The sequence below is a fragment of the Leguminivora glycinivorella genome, chromosome 13 (genome assembly GCF_023078275.1).
Source record: "Leguminivora glycinivorella isolate SPB_JAAS2020 chromosome 13, LegGlyc_1.1, whole genome shotgun sequence".
Taxonomy (NCBI): domain Eukaryota; kingdom Metazoa; phylum Arthropoda; class Insecta; order Lepidoptera; family Tortricidae; genus Leguminivora; species Leguminivora glycinivorella.
This window is the reverse complement of record NC_062983.1, coordinates 13,653,807-13,673,245: the sequence shown is the minus strand read 5'-3', so window position 1 is coordinate 13,673,245 and position 19,439 is coordinate 13,653,807. Positions and strand designations below refer to the sequence as shown.

The 19,439-nt window shown below is 38.6% G+C and overlaps 3 protein-coding genes across 3 annotated transcripts; 2 read left to right on the top strand and 1 right to left on the bottom strand.

Moving 5' to 3' along the window:
* Window positions 1-661: 661 nt before the first annotated feature.
* LOC125232412 (protein farnesyltransferase subunit beta) lies at window positions 662-5,472 on the top strand. Its single transcript, XM_048138063.1, is given in 6 exon segments — window positions 662-792; window positions 1,083-1,236; window positions 1,798-2,611; window positions 2,695-2,803; window positions 3,648-3,736; window positions 3,739-5,472. Coding segments are annotated over 5 exon segments (1,236 nt in total). The 5' UTR covers window positions 662-792; window positions 1,083-1,137; the 3' UTR covers window positions 3,864-5,472.
* A 2,361-nt stretch (window positions 5,473-7,833) lies between these two features.
* On the bottom strand, window positions 7,834-10,313 carry LOC125232411 (cysteine protease ATG4D). The gene is given in 2 exon segments (XM_048138062.1): window positions 7,834-9,280; window positions 9,283-10,313. Coding segments are annotated over 2 exon segments (1,407 nt in total). The 5' UTR covers window positions 10,145-10,313; the 3' UTR covers window positions 7,834-8,735.
* Window positions 10,314-10,427: 114 nt separating this feature from the next.
* Window positions 10,428-19,236, top strand: LOC125232410 (U3 small nucleolar RNA-associated protein 25 homolog). The gene is made up of 8 exons (XM_048138061.1): window positions 10,428-11,078; window positions 11,390-11,998; window positions 12,207-12,449; window positions 13,482-13,756; window positions 15,906-16,061; window positions 16,830-17,025; window positions 17,442-17,618; window positions 18,527-19,236. Exons 1-8 carry the CDS (start codon window positions 10,593-10,595, stop codon window positions 18,689-18,691), a joined length of 2,307 nt encoding a protein of 768 aa, XP_047994018.1. The 5' UTR covers window positions 10,428-10,592; the 3' UTR covers window positions 18,692-19,236.
* Window positions 19,237-19,439: the final 203 nt, after the last annotated feature.

Below are 19,439 nucleotides of genomic sequence, written 5' to 3'. Positions count from 1 at the left end.
GAAGTACACGAACAGTGGATGGCATTTCATTTTACCACAGAGTAAGAAAAAATAAAACAGTAAAGCATGCACATATTCAAACCAAAACTTGCATACAAATAAAGTATTGCCAACATGTTAATGTTTGTATGCCTCTTCTCATAATTTAACAAATCGCGAGAAGTTTTGATCTTTGATTGATAAATTAAATTCTACTTATTCAGGCTATTTAACGGGTAATGTAACCAGTAAAATCATTAGGCCCCGCGCACACGGGCAACTGTAATGTTGCCGGCGACTTTTTTGTCGCGGCCATGGCCTAGTATGAAAGTGCGCACACGAGGCGACGCAACTTTTCATACAAATACGAAAGTCGCCGAGCAACTTTGTCGCCCGTGTGCGCGCACCCTTAAAGACTTTAAATTGGTTGGCGCTTGCACATAGTGCCTGATAAGATAACTGAGGTCCAAACTTTCATTTTGTATCTATTCCACGTGATGACGTTTTGTGATAAGCTGTGGTTCTGTCACGCCGGGGAGCCTACCGCGAACAACTTACAAGTATCTATCTCTTTTACTCCAACGAATGCTTACGCAGAGTGAAAGAGATAGATTTTCGAATTTCGGGTTTTGTGGTAGGCTGTCAATATGTCAATTGGTCAATATATACATGAATGAATTATCATAAAACCAAGTTTTGAATGAATAGTGTAAAATTTATTAAATATTGTCATGTAATTTCTTATTTACTTGTGTAAACAGCGTAATTAGAACAGTTTGTGTGACTAAACGAGGTTATTTACTCATAGATACTGTAAGTATGTGTTACTAAACTATCGTGTAATTTATGTTTGTATTCATTGTAAAGGTTATAAAACAAAGGTTACAATGGATAACTGAGCTGAGATCTATATGCAGAGGTGTCTGTAATTAGAATGCAATAAATAGAACGCTCGTGAGCTAATTGGGGTAGTAAACCAAGCTGATAGCCAAAATAAACTTTATAAAGTGTATACAGTTATACACCTAGAGTCTAGATTATGCTTTGGCACTGTTAAACTGATTTTTTGAATTTATTAGTGCATATTTCAACTTTTCTTTTAGGTTGGATAAATCATCTCTCCTTAGTGCATGTGTCCTTGGTGTACTCAAATTGAAGATGAGTAAAAAACTGGAAAATGAGATTCGGTGCTACGCCAACATTTCTGCAGAAGCTTATAATACAGAGAAAGTAGTCACCGATACAGCCACAGATCAGGTAAACCATTCTATTTTTATGTTAGGCTTGTATTATTATGAGACGAACATATGTGTATTTCTATATCAAGCATTGACTCTGTACATACAGACATTTGTAATGAAAAGAATTGGATGACTTTATATACCTTAGAGTTTTGAATGAGTTATCCATGAACTGTGATGAACTACTGGGAGCTCAGCAAAAAACAAGAAGGGATTCACAGTCTATATCCCAGTCAATATAAGTCTTGATGTACCTAATTTAATTTTGTGTTACTATTGTTAGCTCGAATTTTAAAGCAATATTTTATATAACCTTTATACCTAAGGAATATATTTGAACTCTATTTCACAGTGATAGGGTTCAATATCGCATTTTAAAAAAGCTTAAATGATGATGAGTAACAATACCCATAAAGAGAAACAGGGTGTCCCATAACCTGTAAACTATGCCACATTTACTAGGTCATGTTATGTTGGTCTGGCCTGGTCTGCCACTGTGATGTGACATGTGCTTTATGAGGTTTAAGTATAATTTTGCCACAGTCACTAAACATGGTAATTTAACAATTTCTTTTAGTTGGAGGTGGAAGCTACAGTATTAAAAATATTTAGACAATTTGAAAAGGAAGCATCAATCGATCCTGATCTGCCAATACTCAATAAACGAGTTCACAGTAAGCAATTGAAAACCTGGTTAAAAGCTCTACCAAAAGGCTATGAGTGCTTGGATGCCAGCAGGCCATGGCTCGTCTACTGGATTCTACACGCTTTGTGGATCTTAGATGACATGCCCGATAAAGAGACATTATCCAGTGCTGTAGATTTTCTTGCTCATTGCCAACATGAAGAAGGGGGCTATGGAGGTGGCCCTGGACAACACCCACATTTAGGAACTACTTACGCTGCTGTAAATGCGTTAGCTATAATAGGAACAGATGAAGCATATGATTCAATAGATCGCAGTTCTTTACAAAAGTTTTTATGGACTCTTCGGGATGTAGATGGTTCCTTTGCTCTTCACAAAGGAGGGGAACAAGACATCAGAGGAGCTTACTGTGCAGTAAGCGTCGCTAAGATGACTAATACTTACACAGATCTCTTATTTGACAAGACAGCAGAGTGGATAGTTAGTTGCCAGACTTATGAAGGAGGTTTCGGCGGATGTCCAGGCATGGAGGCGCATGGTGGATACGCTTTCTGTGGGATCGCATCGTTGGCGTTGCTAAACCGTCCAAAGCTGTGTGACATAGATGCACTATTGAGGTGGTGTGTAAACCGTCAGATGCGGCTAGAGGGTGGCTTTCAGGGACGGACTAACAAACTTGTTGATGGCTGTTATTCATTTTGGCAAGGTGCTGCGTTCCCCATAATCAGTGCTATATTAGCGCAAGGTAAGAATAAATAGTAATGACTTTACAATTACGAGATTTGGATTGCAATTGCTTGAGATAATTAAAACTTTGTTTTTTTGCAGAGGACAAAGAACTGATAGAAACGTGTTTATTCAATCAAGGTGCCTTACAAGAGTACATCATTGTATGCTGTCAAGCCAAAGACGGAGGCTTAATAGACAAGCCTGGCAAGTAAGTGACGTGAATTGTTACCATGCCTTTGTTATTGATAGGTACTTACGCTGCCGTTGACACGATTGCTTAATTGTTTGTGCAAATATGGCGCGCTAGCGGATGTGTTCAATACTGGGTTAGCTATTCATAACTGTTCATAACAGAGTGAATAAACTCGTCAAATTCTTCTGTATGTACTTGGAATTTCCACTACGTAACTACTACTAATATAGTTACATGGTGAATTTTTATTCCGTTTTCGGCTGCAATTTTGTTTCATGTAGGTATAATTTTCTGCAGATTCTATTTCTATTAAAATGGTACATTACAAGTATCAGTAGTAGTAGTAGGTATCTATTCCGTAGGTGACTTGGTTAAAACTTATTGCATATCGACGGTGAAGTAACAAGAACTCCTAAGTACAGGTCGATTACAAAGATATGTATAACTTTTTCACCTTATTACAATGCAATAAGGTGAAAAAGTGGATACATATCTCTGTAGTCGACTGTACTTAGGAGTTCTTGTTACTCCACCGTCGATATCTCATTGTAGCTTAGATAGAATAATTTAAGGGTGGATTTAGCATCGTAACCGGCAGGCAAGTATGGTCGCGCGATAAATGATAAAACATCAGGCCGGCTATCACACTATTTGTAAGTGCGATAGGGACGGCCTGATGTTTTATCATTTATTGCGCGATGATGCTTGCCTGCCTGGAGGAGTTAAATGGTAAAAGAACATCAAATAGAATTTGTTTGATTTGTTTCTCTTCGCACGGTGTCCGATCAGATCTGATGACCAGACTCTAACAGCTTGGATCCGCCGTTGGCATACGTTTGAGCGTGGCCTTCTGTTTCAGAGCGCGCGACATCTACCACACCTGCTACACGCTGTCCGGGCTCTCGCTGGCGCAGCACGGCACGGGCGCCGGCGACCCGTTCGTGGTGGGCTCCCGCGCAACGAGCTGCAGCGCGTGCACCCGCTGCACAACGTGGCGCCGCATCTCGTCTACAACGCCGTGCACTACTTCATTCGCCACCCGCCGCCTGTCAGGGACTTCAGGAAAAATAACTAGATATACATCTTCAATTGTTTAGCACTGATAGCTCATCATTGTTTTAAGTGACGCTAGTGAACTTACCTACTATTAAGACCTTTTCCAGGTACAATACAGGGTTGAGCCCCTACCAGGGGCGGCTCACTCCGCGATTCTATCGCCGCGCTACAAGTACATGCCTTCGGAATTATTAATTAATTTAGAATTCAATGTCGGGTGTTCGCGTGCGGTCCGTTTGTTAATGTAGGTAAGAATTTAGAATGGCGACATTTTGTGAACATCAAAGGAGTGAGCCTTCTGTACTTGTACTGTTATATATTCTGTGCCCGTAAATTACTTAATTCGCGACCCGCCGCCCGTTAGACTTCAAGAAAAATAAATTAGCGATAATAGCTCATTGGTTTAGTGGTTAGATACAAGTGACAAGTGACACTAGTGAAATTACTATTTAAGAGCTAGTCCACAACGCCTTCACTTCTTCATCCGCCAGTCCGCCACCCGCCGCCCGTCAGGAACTTTAGGAGAAACAAGATGCATCTTCATTTGGCGCTGCACGCTGAATCGCTGATGGCGTTATGGCTCACTGTTTTAAGCGATTTCGTATATGTTCTTTATTACAAATGATATAAAATAATAGGACGCTAGTATTCTAACTATTTAAAAGAATTAACTTGGTAACGGTTCCGTTTCGGTAATTGCATATATCTATATCACAATGATTGCTCAAAATTAGTCTAGGTACCATTGTACAAATAATTGGTCCTTCGAACCGGATTAAACTACCGTCACTTGTACTGGACTATTTATTATCAATATCATTGCAAAACTATTGAGAAAATGTGGTCCTTCGAACCGGATTTAGAAGAAAATATCAGCTAGTACTTTCTGGAAATCTGAAAACCGTGTAATATCTTAACATTTCTCTAATCCTAATTTAATCAAACTTGAAAAGATAGTAGTTTAATTACATATACCAGTAGAACCAGTGTCTACAATTTATTAACAACACCAAAAACAAATGTGACGTTATCTGGGTAAAGGGACCTTATTGTCGATGGCGCTTACGGCGTTGATCGAAGATGAGCGATGATCGTATACAATTACGACGCCGCGGGACGTAAGCGCTACCGACAATAAGCTCCCTTTACCCAGATTTAACGGCACAAACATTCGAACTTATAAATGGTTACAGCATGAATCCGGTAGTTCCGACTGTAATGCGTTCGTAATTGCATTCTGCAATTTAAAGTCTCTAATAGAAAGTGAAAAAATTAACAGTCGAATATTTTTCCCTCCTATTTAACTAAGTACAAATTTGTTCTTCACATAGCCTTGCGTGATTCTATTTATCTATAGATATATATGTAAATATAATTATATATAGCGATAAATTACACAATCAAGTTGATAGCTACATAAGTAGTTTCGAGATTATACCCATAAGTATATGGTAGGTATAGGTAATCAAGGTATCCACAACCTAACGTATAAGTGCGTTTTAATTCACATTATCCGATCCGATATCGGATGTCGGATGGATATCCCATACATTACAGGCGCTATTTTGCATTTTTCCATTGAAATCCTTCCGACATCTTCCTTCCTGCCCGAGTCTGTGTTTCCGCATGAGTACTTACAATCCAGGTAAGCGCGTGCTCCACCGTAGACCGCATCATCACTTACCATCAGGTGTGATCGTGGTCAAACACTTTGTTCGCATCTATATTTAATACTTTGTTTATACTATACCATTTGATCGGTTTGATGGCATTAAGTAGTTGGATCGCCCAATCAGTAAAGTCAGACCAAACTAAGTATATTAGCAACAGTTTTGTTAGCCGTGCCTTTGAGATAGAAGTTTCACGTTTAAAATATCAATTTCTGTCCTCCGGCCGAAAGTGTCAAATTTCAGGCCGCTGCGCTGAACGAAGTTACCGCTACCCGGCTCCGTCGAACAGATACACACCTTGCCCAATAAATAAGAAACACCCACCTTGGCCAATAAATAAGAATGCTCAGATCTCAGATTACATGTTTGTTGACCTCTGCTTCGCCTCGGCCGACATTTTACATGTGACCTAAAACATTTCTTACTTTACTGGCTGGGTAATATGTAATCTACTATTGCGGCGGATATGTCAAAATCGCTGCCAAGTACCTTTAGCTTAGAATAGCTCTAAAGATCACTCGCGTCGCGTGATGTTGCGGACGCCTCAATACTTTTTGTCTAGATATATAGTGCTGTTTGTATCGGAACCCTTATTTCCTATTAAGCTAATTAAATTCAAGTTAGTAAATAGGTATTAGAAAATCTTTATATTCTTCAATCAATTTTATACAGTACACACTCTTATGATAATATTGATAATAGTGGCGTGATGTGATATAATTAGAGTTCCGAAAATTGGGTCATTTGTTTGAAGTTTTTAGAATCCTTAGACGTGAAATACACACAAGCGACGTAAGAAATATTATAAGACATGGACCGGACGCGCTTGCGTGCCTGCGCCGCGTCACTTGAGTGTAATTTAAAAGCGCGTCCGTTCCACGTCTTACGTCGCTTGTGTGTGGGTCACGCCTTAGATATGTTAGAAGTGACGCCAAAACCCCGATCACTGGTTATTACACTAATACCCAACTATACATTAGCAGCGGCTGGTCCATACAAGCCGATTCCCACCGGCTTGCCTAAAACTGATTACTAGTAAAGTACCTAATGTTAAAGTAGGTTTCTTTTAGCTTTGGTGTTGCCTAGCAGAAATTTTTACCAGCCGCCACTGCTATACAATAAAATCCATCTTTGTTACGTTGTGACTTTGTTTAGTTGTTTGTAGACACATATTTAATTTAATCGGTACTTATTTCAAATGGTCCTCATCCTCACGAGTCACGGCCTAACCGAAGTGACAGTCGATCTCGCTCCGCGGCGAATCTTACGCAACTCGCTTTATCGCACCAATACGGTCGAGCGATACGATACATTGCGGAGCATGAACGATTGTCACTTCGGTGAGGTCGGCTGTTCAGAAATACATTATTTACATTCTAAACTCTTAAAACACCTTTGAACTACGAAATAAGTTATGTTCAATAATCAAAATAGTCAAGCTAAAATCTACCGGGCATTGTAAATTGGGATGTGGAAGATTTGACCTTTGCACGATGTTTACACGGATGTGTGTGCCGACTACTAGTCATACCATACTTGCCTGAGAAGAATATTTCCAATGAAGGGAAATTCACCTTCATAGAGAATAATCCCTATTTGGGGGATTTTTCCGGGAATGGCACACCACTAAATTGAACCTATGGTGTTCTGTTGTTCTCAATACAAATGTTTCATAAAAGCGTGGTATGGAGCCTTTACTGTTTGTAATAGAGATGGGCCGAATACGGACTTTGCCGAATACGAATATTCGGCCGAACATTCGGTTCAGCTGTTACCGAACCGAACATTCGGCCGAATATTCGGTTGAGCCATATTTTAAATCCTGGCTAACAAAATTTTCTTATGCACTAAATTATAGGAACATTAAGAGCCTTAGTAAGATACCCATTACCAACCATTTATTTTTACTTTTTTACAAAATGATTGTATTTTATATTTTAACGCATTTTAACTCCCTTTGGTAGTTCCTTAGGATGCTGAAATAGGATGTCATTATCCGATGAATTACGAAACAACTTACGCTATTTGTTTACTTTGTTTATTCGGTAAATATTCGGCAATGTAACCGAACTATTCGGGCGAATACGAACATTGAAAAACTTGCCGAATACCGAATATTTAGCGAATATTCGGCCCATCTCTAGTTTGTAACAATATTTTTTTTGTTAATTATATCGCCTTACTGATGAACATGTGAGGGTATATACCTAGGTCAAGATCTACTTATAGGTAAATTATAAATAGGTGGAATGTATTTTTCTAATGTGTGTGGCCACAAATGTATAGGCAACAGTTTAATTTGTATTAAAACAATAAACATCTTCGCAACTGTTATATTTGTTTTGTTGTCATAATATTACATGTTTGGTATTGGATTTATAGCTATTGAGTTGGTAATGATAAATCATGATATCCACTTTACAATGAGAGTATTCTTAATCGTTTTTTATCGCCAGGCGGCAATACTGCGGCGCCAGGTCTTTCTGACACCAAACTTTAAAGTTTGAAATGAGAAAGAATTGGTTGATTTTGAAGTTTGGTGCCAGAAAGACTTGGTACCTAAGTATCACTGCCTGGCGAAAAAAAAAACGATTTAGAATACCCTCACTGGCAGTCCAGCTGAACAAACTAGTCACATTTTTAGTTTAAGTATGATAAATAGGAAGAAACATTGCTCTTTACTGTATATTTTGTATTAGATTTGGATATTGTTTCACACTATCCAGTCTGACAAAATGGTTATACATTTAACATTACCAGTTTTACTATATTGCATAACAGCCTCTATTACAAGATTTTATACTCATCAAAATTTCAAATTGATTTGTATTAAACCTTATACTTTTTAGGAGTATTAATAACTAGCAGGTAACTGGTCCTTGAAATGCATGAAAGTCTTAGTGGAAAATGAATAATAATATTTGATAAGAAAGTTTTAAGTACATTATGTTATGTTATTTAGCAGTGTTCCTATGATAAGCACATATGTGTTGACCTTGTGTATCACTAATCAATAGTCATGTTTTGTACACTCATGTGAGCATGAACATATATTACAGCACACAGAGATCTATATATATAAAATAAACACAAAAACATCAATAAATTAACTTAAAAAAACTAACAGATAATGTAGTACCCAATAAAATGATCTACTTTAACATAACTGATATACACAATAATTGCAATCATATTTATTATAACTAATAGGTATAATTATATTAAACTAAAACAAATTCCTCTGACTCGATGTCTGTATCACTGTCATTGATGCTGGGAGTCACCCAGTTCTGCTCTGATTCATAGATTGAGTATCTTATATTTGGGGGGTTCATGACTGAACTGCGGGACCCATGGTGTATTGAAAATATTGGGTATTCATTGTTGGATGAGACTCCTTGAGGGGTGAGAAAAGGCTTGATTATGTTTATGTACGTCTCAAAGTCATGCTCAGTAGCAAGGTAAAATCCAATACAGCATGAGGGATCCATTTTACTAATAGGCATCTTTCTCGGAGAATGGCAGTGGAAGGACTGCAGAGCAAAGTTGGGCTGCCAAACATCAACCATCTCTTGACAGTAATGTGGATCTAAATGTATTAATCGATCATCTTGATAACCAACAAAGTAAAGTGAGTGTTTAGGCCGGCCCCCAATAATTCCAATACAAAAGTCCAGGGTCAAGAGAGAAGTGAGGCAGGGCCCATAAATAGGATTCAACTTGTCCGTGCCTAGCTTGACAGGCACCAGCAGTATCAGGGACTTCAGCTGCCGCTGGGCAGCTTACATAAGTCTTGTATATCTTTGATATACACAGTAGAGTCTTGAGCAACATAAACTTCTAAGGAATCAAATTCATAGTTTTCTTTAGAAGCAGCAGTGAGCACTGCCTGCAAGCAATGGGCAACAGAAGCTGGACCATACCAGTCTCCAGGTTTCTTGCCCAAGTTTTCCCCTAACTTTACCATCTGGTGAATGGAGAGAGGGCTGTTTACAGATGACTTATCTCCAAACCACTTTATTATCATTCGATGAAGGCAGTCTTCTTGAAATTCTCTTGCATTTTGAAAAGGCTTTTCTGGAGTCCATCGCCAAGTTCTTCCAAGGAAATGGCATACCAGTGCTTGCGCTAGAAGCATTTGTCCACTCCTTAACATGCAGCCCCATCCACAGTCTGTGGTGAATGAGGAGCCTGACATAGTAGGAAACTCTCTTCGGTAGGTCATCCATATTTTACTAACAAAATCAGACTTGAACCCTTCAATTCCTTCACCATATATTTGTTCCATGGGTTGAAGTGCTGTGGCCTCCATACCAATTTCAGTCGAGGATTCCAAAGAACCGGTTGGGCTTAACTTCCGATGATAGCACCGCCCCAAAAGCCATACTGGTGATTCCTTTGAAAAACTTGTCTTCAATTTCACAGTCCAACCAAACTTTACGTTGTTCCACATAGACAGCAATCTGGATTCGACTTTCCCTTTGAGATCTTGCAAGTCGTCAGTTTCGCGTCCATTTTGATGAGAGGGTGTAGCTCTGGTGGCGACTCTCATTGGAGTGCTGTTGGGAACACCATTATCTGAAGTCAAGTGTAGTTGGGAGCTTTGGGCGATGTTATTAGAACGGTTCATTTTGTTTGAGTTCAAATTTCAATAACATGCCGACGGCAATGCATTCCTTGAAGCCAATTTCCCGACCTGCGACCAGGAAGCATTTCGTTGCTTTGTGATTGATCTTTCAAAACTGCTACTCCTATTTTACGTACAAGCAAAACGAAGTCTTTCTTTCCTTTAGCTACATGTCATTTTGACATTTTTGACACTACGATATGACAGTGGAGTACTAACGTGAAAATACTGTTCCAGGTAAAGATAAAACGACTCAATAAAATTAGTGTGCAAGCACCAAAAATCGATTTGTTAATACTACAAAGTTGTCAACACTGATGAAACGTCAAATGTCAAAGTTGTCAAACGCACGTTTTCGTTTTCCCAATTTGTCATGTGTACAAAAACTCAAGAAACATCGCTTTTTCTTTGAATTTTAATTACTCCATCTCATCTAAGTGTTAAGTTTAAAATGGGCCGTGGTAGAGGAGGTAAGTTTCATAAAAGCAATAAAAAACAACACACAGAACATTTCAAAAAAAAGAAAGAGAAGAAAATCGAGGTTGTTAACAAAAAGGCCTTATTTAACCGATACAAAAATAAGCAAAAGGTTGAAGAAGAGAATTTGAAGAAGGAGCAACTGGAACGGAAGCTGAAGCAGCAGCAGGCAGCATACTCGGAGAGTGAAGAAGAAGAAGATCCGTATGGAATGCTAGTTTCTTGTTTCAGTCAGCCTAAGAAACAAAAAGTTGTAATAGATAGTGATGAAAGTGATAGTGAACAGGAGCCGGAGCAGAGTGGTGATGAGGACATGGCCGGTGAACAGGGAGACGTTGTCAGTGAACAGGAAGACATGGCAAGTGAGAATGGAGATGAAAATATTGGCAGAGATGAAAGTGAACAGGAGTTTGAAGACATGCAGGATGAAGATGAGCAGGACAGTGACTTGGAGACAAAAGTAAGCAATTTAAGTTTATTAAAACACTAAATAAATTCTCTTTGTCATTATCATTGTCTTATATGTATAATAAAATATTATAGGACATTTTTTTTACACAGATTGACTGAGGCCCACGGTAAGCTCAAGAAGGCTTGTGTTGTGGGTACTCAGACAAAGATATATATAATATATAAATACATATACGTAGAAAACATCCATGACTCAGGAACAAATATCTGTGCTCATCACACAAATAAATGCCCTTACCGGGATTCGAACCCGGGACCGGGATGTATAATTTTATTAATTTATAAACTTTTTAATTCCAGATAAAAACTTCACAAAAAACTGAAAATGAGGAACAAGACTCCTCCAATGACCCGTTTACCAAGCATCTACAATATGAACTTGGGGAAGATCTGTTAGTTACTCTCTCAAATCCATCTGCAGAGAATTTGGACCAAGTTGAAAAAACATGGCCTATTCTTGGTAACATATCTGTAAAAATCCCTAAACCTGTCAAATTAAAAGCCAAAGTGAAACCTAAAATATCCTTACTAGAAGAAAAACCTTCAGCTCCCACGGGCACTGTTCCACAGATAGCAAACACAGATTTTCAACAAATGTTCATTAAATCACAAATACATGGCAATATTGTGTCTGCAAATAAAACTAATTTGATAAAGAATGATTTGGAGCTGACTGAGGTGTTCACTCCTCTGCAACGGGAACTATTCGGTATAATGAACAACTATCAAGATCTTTACTACCCAGAGAGGACATTTACTAATGCTGAAGAGATTCGCTTTACATACTGTTTGCATGTGGTTAACCATATGTTGAAGACCCGGACTAAAATCCTTCACCATAATGCCAAGCTTAGTAAGAAGACTGACCCTTCTGAGGAATATAGAGATCAAGGCTTAGTAAGACCAAAGGTATAAGATTTTTGTTTTATAATATATTACTTAACATCCTTTTTATAAATACTGGAAACCATACTGTCTTCTGACTAATGATTTGATGTCTTAATTTTTTTGATGCTACCACATCCAACCACTACTTTTTATTAAGAATTATTGAATGAATTATCAATATGTGTGTTTTTTATTTTTATTTATACCACACGCATATTCTATTTTCTAGGTACTGATACTGGTTCCATTCAAAAGTGCAGCATACAAAGTAGTCAAAACTTTAATGGACATCCTAGTGCCTAAGGAAGCAGGTCAGGTGGTCAACAAGAACCGGTTCGAGGAGGAGTTCACCGGGGGTGAGCTTGCCATGCCACAGAAGAACCCTAAACCGGAGGACTATGAACTCATGTTCAGTGGAAACACTGATGACACTTTTAGATTAGCTATGACTCTAACTAAGAAAACATTGAAGGTGTGTATTAGCCAAATAGATATTTGTAATGTCTTAGAGAAATAAGAGTCACTCCATACGTAATTTTTTTTAATTAATGATTATTAATATTTGGAAGGTATGGTAAAACTTTTTTAATACAGAGACATGCCTAAATATACAGGTTAAGTCTCACAGTAATTTTTGGGAGGCATGTGTTGAAGGTTCTCAGATAATGATATACAAGTACAAACATACCTGACCAACTGACAATTTGTGCTTGTCACCCAAATAAATGCCCGTATCTGGATTCAAGCATAGCTCTGCTTCAAAAGTAAGGCCATTAGTGCCATTACCCACGGCCAGACAGGTGCTCTACTTATAATAGGCTAGTTTCCTACTAGTCAAATCACCAAATCAGCTTCTTTTTATGAACTGTCAAAAAGATTTGCTAATATGGAATACTATGAAATACTGAGGAGTGACGTCATGGTCAATTCATTTACATTATATCTTTCTTCTTTACTAATTAAATAGAAATTATGTTTAAAAATAACTACTGTGCATATTTTTCTAGAGGTACTAATTACGTGGTGCTTTATTTCGTGTGCTCTAAATGTTTTATTTTAAGTATAGGAAACTAGACTATTCTAAAGTTATATGTTTTTACCTACGTGTGGAGTGAACTCTTTGTTTCCTTAATTTTCTATGGCATTGTTTATTTTATATTGTTATAAAGTGATGATGTTGGCTGTCTAATGTCTATGCCATGATAACAGGTGGCTCACTTTAATTTACGATCATATTTAGAACCTTGTTATTGTTAGGACCTAGACTGTGTATTCACAAGTGTTATGGATATAATGATTTGTTATTATAATTGTCGATCAAAATATACCAGATTAAAGATATAAAATATACCAAACATTCAACACCTCTCAAAAAAACAAGAAATACATTTTTATCTTATGAGATGATACTAACGATGAAACAACAGCAGCAGGTTACGGCTGTCCACTAGCACTTAAATGGTTTTATCTTCTCCTAATATTGTTTTATTGCTTCTTATCACAGTTGTACACAGATTTCTACTCATCAGACATCATAGTGGCTTCGCCCCTCGGCCTGCGCATGATTGTCGGCGCGGAGGGCGAAGAGGATCGCGACTACGACTTCTTAGCCTCCATAGAAGTCCTGATCATGGACCAGACGGATGTCTTCCTTATGCAAAACTGGGACCATCTATTGCACTGTCTGGACCACTTCCATTTGCAGCCACAGAAGACGCGTGACACTGATTTTTCTAGAGTACGATCTTGGGCTATCAATGGATGGTCAAAATATTACAGGTAATTTTTTATACAGCTAAGCTAACTCTTTCTAGTCTCTATAGAAGTCCTGATCATAGACCAGACTGATGTCTTCCTAATGCAGAACTGGGACCATCTATTGCCTTGCCTGGACCACATCCATTTACATCCCAAAAAACTCTGGATACTGATTTCCCGAAAGTCAAATCATGGGCTATCAATGGCTGGTCAAAATATTACAGGTAATTCTCTACATAGCTATGTCGACTCTTTCTAGCCTCCATAGAAGTCCTGATCATGGACTGACAAATGTTTTCCTAATTCAGAACTGGGACCATCTGCACTGCCTGGACACCTCCATTTATAGCCGCAAACGATACGTGGTACTACATACATACAATCACGCCTGCATCCCACGAAGGGGTAGGCAGAGCACATGAAACCACTCAAGCTTCAGTGCCACTCTTGGCAAATAAGGGGTTGACAGAAAAACGAAACTGTGACATTGCAGTGACAGGTTGCCAGCCTCTCGCCTACTCCACAGCTTAACCCATATCCCACAGTCGCCTTCTACGACACCCACGGGAAGAAAGGGGGTGGAGAAATTCTTAACCCGTCACCACACGGAAACTGGTACTGGTTTCTCTAATGTTATATCTAGGGGTAGGGGTATCTAGGGGTATATGGGTGGTCTAACTATCACAAGTTAGTTTTGACACAAATTACCCAATTCAGTGTTAAGTATACTTACTCATACTGGTCCTGATGTTTTTCAAAATGAACCAGTCGTCGAAGTTATCCTAATACGTATCTACATCTTATTATAAGGAAGTTTGCGACTCGATCGTTTTTGATACTCAATTGCTCAATTGCATTTAGTTGTGGTTTTATGTAAATCATAGTGTCCTTAGTAAATTGTTATTATTTATAACTCTGCTTACACTGAATTCCGATTCTAGTTTTTTAGTCGTCGTAGACGTGACTAAAACGTGGCGAAATGATTGATGGTCTAACCTTAGAGTGTTTCACATCATCCGATCCGGTATCGGATGTAGGAATGATGTCAAAGATGGCACCTTCAATGGATAAGATATCAGTCCTACATCCGATATCGAAACGGATAATGTGAAAACGCACTTACATTTACTATCCTATAGGTCCTTTGACCGACAACTGTCCTATCCATTTTGAATGCGCTCTGATAAAAGATACGTTTATCGAAATGAACAACGAATCTACCTCAATGGTAACCGGGATCTATTTATACTGCACTGAATAGCGGTCGGTATTAAGTGCTTGCCTGATTTATGCATTACATACATACTGTACCGAAAATATCTTGTTTATAAGATTTATGTTTATTTGATACGCGTCAGGCGCGAGTTCACGTAGACATGTATTTTTATAGACATATCAAAGAGCTGTGTCATTTAAGCACGTTACATACGGTACGAGCAGAGAAGGAAATTTAAAAAAGTCGTAGCGCTTTTTGGATTTCATATATCAGGATTGGCGAAATATTATAAATATTGAGCCTCTTGAGGCTCTCCTTTAGCGACTTTAAATATAGGTCTGAAATAATTTGAACAAATTTGAAACGTAAAATCCGGTCAACAAAAGGAATATTTGGTAATTGGTACTGAGATATTCGACTGTCGCGATAGTTGAAATTGGAACACATATTTTTGAAACTACGAAACTAGGATGTTCAAATTAGGTACATATTTATTTTATCATGCAGAAACATGTTCTAGTGACTGAAACGGCAATGCAGAAGGTCGCAGTGTTGATTCCTCTACAAAATCTAATGTACTTCCTGAATAGTGATGCTTTACGGCCCAGCCACGACATTGGTCTAGGCGCGAGAGCGGTGAGCGGCAGCCATACGTGCGAATGAAAAGTCCCATCGCTGTGTCTCGCTCCAATGTATAGCTGCCGCTCACCGCTGTCGCGCTTAGACCAATGTCGTGGCTGAGCCGTTAGGGATCGATTTTAAGGCGAGTCACGTTTTAGAAAAGTGTTATCTAATTTGTACCCTGAATCGCAGTGTTCAGAGTGTAAATCGCGTTGACATTGACACGCATGTGGTCCATGAAACGTACTATGCCCGGAAAAGGCTTAACTTAAGTATGTGTGATCTACGTAGGCGGTACATCTCTGTGGTGTTTGATTTCCACTATTTTTCCAGGCAAACGTTGATCTTCAGCTCAGTGGCCCTGCCTGAGATCAAGTCCATTCTCAACCACAAATGCCAGAACTACGCCGGCAAGGCGGTCGTCGCGAACCCGTGCGAGGTCGGCTCCATACAGCAAGTTTTATTGCAAGTGCCGCAGATCTTCCATAGGTATTTATGGAGACTATTTATAGATTGTATTTATTTTAGTCCAATTTACACGGAAACTGACGTGGCGTGAGCTGAACTTGATGTTTTATTACTCGTGAAGTAAATATCATCACAAATTTAATTATAGCCAGTATTTACTCGTACCCAGTCGGTGATTATGACTAGTCATAGTCAAGTTGTCATAAATGTAAATAGTTTTGTTAATACTACGTCGGAGGTAAACTAAGTATAACTCATAGTCATGTTGTGTACATATAATTTTGGACTGTAATCTAGTTCTTAAGCTTTTCTAACCCGTATCTCTTTTGTTATTTCGATTACTGTCTGTTTTATGTACCTTATGAAAAAAAAAAACTAGCATATAGACGGCCTAATTGTAAACGGTCATCGTAGCCTATGCATGATAATATTGCTACTTCACCCAGAGGTGGTGCGTGCATATGCCAACCCTAAAACACCACCCTTTTGGCGCTCAGGAAACATCACTCAACTGACTCGGGCACCAACCAGATTTAAGCTCAGTCTCCTTTCAGTTCTACGTCTTCTTCCCAAAGATCATCACACTACACATATAAAATTGAACTTCATTCTATTATTATACATAGGTATGTGTAGTTTAACTACCTTACCTCCGAAAAGGTCAACTGACGCGTGCGTCTGCAGCCGAATATCATCCTTCATGCATTTCGACAAGTTAAGATGACGCGCCTCATACTTTAAGCCTAGCTTTCAAAGGGTTCGTTACTATAATCCTTATTCATGCTGTAGATTCAACGCTAGCAGCCCGTTGGCAGCGGTAGACGCCCGGTTCGAATACTTCGTGAAAGAAGTCCTGCCGAAACAGCGGGACCCTCTCATGAGCCACACGCTCATCTATGTGCCCAGCTACTTCGACTACGTGAGGATACGAAACTATTTCAAGAAGGAGGATATTGGATTCGTGCAGATTTGCGAATACTCTAAGGTAAGTTAGCTTTTTACGTATATAATTATGTATACTTCATCGCCGATACGGCCACGGCGACTGCTATCAATTCCGTTGCTATCGTTGATGAGTTCGCAACTGGCATAGGTACTTAAATGAATATTTGAATAACGTGTGTTCAAAATTGATAACATAAACTCATTTTTAGACAGATTTTATGCTTAATTGTCGTCACAAAACTGACAGCGAGTTAATTTTTGTTAACAACCTACGCTAATTGGGTGGACCCAAATTCTGAAAATGCCCCTAAGTTTGAGGTTTAAAGATTGGAGTCTGTTAGAAAAGAGAAGAGTCGTGGAATATTTGGCACTACTCGTTCTATGACTCTTCTTTTTCGGTACAGACTAATCATCTATCAGTTTCAGGAGTTAAATATCACATTGTATTTGTTATAGGATGGTAAAATAGCTCGCGCGCGCGACATGTTCTTCCATACCGAAGCGCACTTCCTACTGTACTCTGAGAGAGTCCACTTCTTCCGACGGTTCAGGATAAAAGGCATTCGGCACATCATCTTCTACCAGCCGCCGACCTACCCGCATTTCTACTCGGAGATGTGTAATCTTATGCAGGTACTTATATCCATACTAATACCTATTATAAATGGGAAAGTGTGTGTCTGTGTGTTTGTCCGTCCGTCACGGCAAAACGGACCGACGAATTGACGTGATTTATTAAAGTAGATAGTTGAAGGGATGGAGAGTGACATAGGCTAATTTTTGTACCTTTCTAACCCCCCACTTTCCTAAAATGTAAGTTTGTATGGAGCATTCCGCAATTTTCAAATTTAACGCGAGAAAAACCTAGTTCTTTTATAGTTTGAATACCTACCACGAAGTGGGCTTATGGTTGTTGATGTAATTAATAAAAAGGTATTATCTGCCTGTTAGTGAAGAGGTCTTCACCGTTAACACACTGATACATTATGTACACTCTACTTCAGAGACATAACTGAGCTCTTAGATTCATTCGAGAGCTTATTAAGTCTACTGGCAGCCTTAGTTGGTGAAATGAGACCAGAGGTCTTATCGTCAACTTCGCTTAAATACTTAAATAGATACATATACCGTACTGTCGCTTGGATACTATGAAAAAGCGATAGAGAGGCAGGCAACGATTTTCAATAATTTAATCAAAATATTTATTCTTGATAAACAAAACCCAAAATGTATACAAAGTCATGACTAATGTCGTTATTCACAAACGCTTCATAAACCAAAATTAGCTAATAATCGTTTGCCATTATCTGTCATTTGTGACAAAGGGTCAAAACACTTTTTAACTAATCAGTTCAATAACTTTTTTATGAATAAGGGGGTAAGCTATAAGACTACAAATATGTACATAAAATTGGTAAGTTTGCCACGTTAAGTATTTTATTTCTCTTTATGTTTTATAAATTTAGTGTTTCATATCTTTATTTCAACATCTTTGTCTTATAAATTGACATCATTCACCATCCATTTATATTTTGTTGTAGGAATCGAACCAAAATAAATACGGCGGCAGCGAGTTCAACATGTCTGTGACAACCCTGATGTGCAAATATGACGCGGCGCGCGCCGCCGCCGTCGCGGGCGCCGCTCGCGTCGCCGCCATTCTGCGCTCCGACAAGCCTGTCCATATGTACATCACGGGCGAGTGACTTTATGTTCTAACCAACAAGTACGTTTAGCAGCTGTTAAACATGGCAGTGACAACGCTGATGTGCAAGTGCGACGAGTCGCCTCCGTCCTGCGCTCCCACAAGCCCGTGCACATGATCATTCAAGGCTTAACTTTGGGTACAGCCTGGCAAAAAAGAGTAGAAAATAATAGGGGCGCCACCGTCTATGCAAAATGGTTTGCATGTGGCAACTATTTTGACAGATTTTGACACTACTTTTCAATGAGAACAGTTAAGTGTTGCTATGATAAAAAAAAAATTAGTTCCATTTCTCCTCTTTTTTGCCAAGCTGAAGTACTACGATTTTGAGTTTCACTGTTATGAACAGGGTTCATTTTCATGATTGAACCTTGTTGACTTATAGATCGTGTTGCATCATATTTACTATGACGTGAATGTTGAAATAAGGAAATAGTTTCCTTTGTTATGAAAAATTTGTCATTGTTTGTTGTTTTGTTGTAGTTTGTAAATACTTTCACATTTTAAAATCATAACATAAATAAAATAATTATCATGTTCATATTACTGTAATGGTTTTTATTCAAAACTAACCCCGGATGCACTGCGATACTTAACTATGTGCGGTCACAGACTTTAATTGTTTATCCATTTGTCGCGCCGAGCGCGATGTAAATTGGTAAGTGGTATTGAATAGGTTACTACTTTGTCATGTGGCAACATTTGTAACTAAACCTCCGCTCACCTTACTTATTTACTTACTTACTTGA

Bases quoted from the DNA above. Each gene is read 5' to 3' on its own strand.
- LOC125232410 (XM_048138061.1), top strand. From the start codon at position 10,593: ATGGGCCGTGGTAGAGGAGGTAAGTTTCATAAAAGCAATAAAAAACAA. The intron at 12,450-13,481 runs GTGTGTATTAGC...TTCTTATCACAG, and splicing joins TAACTAAGAAAACATTGAAG to TTGTACACAGATTTCTACTC. The intron at 13,757-15,905 runs GTAATTTTTTAT...CTATTTTTCCAG, and splicing joins GGATGGTCAAAATATTACAG to GCAAACGTTGATCTTCAGCT.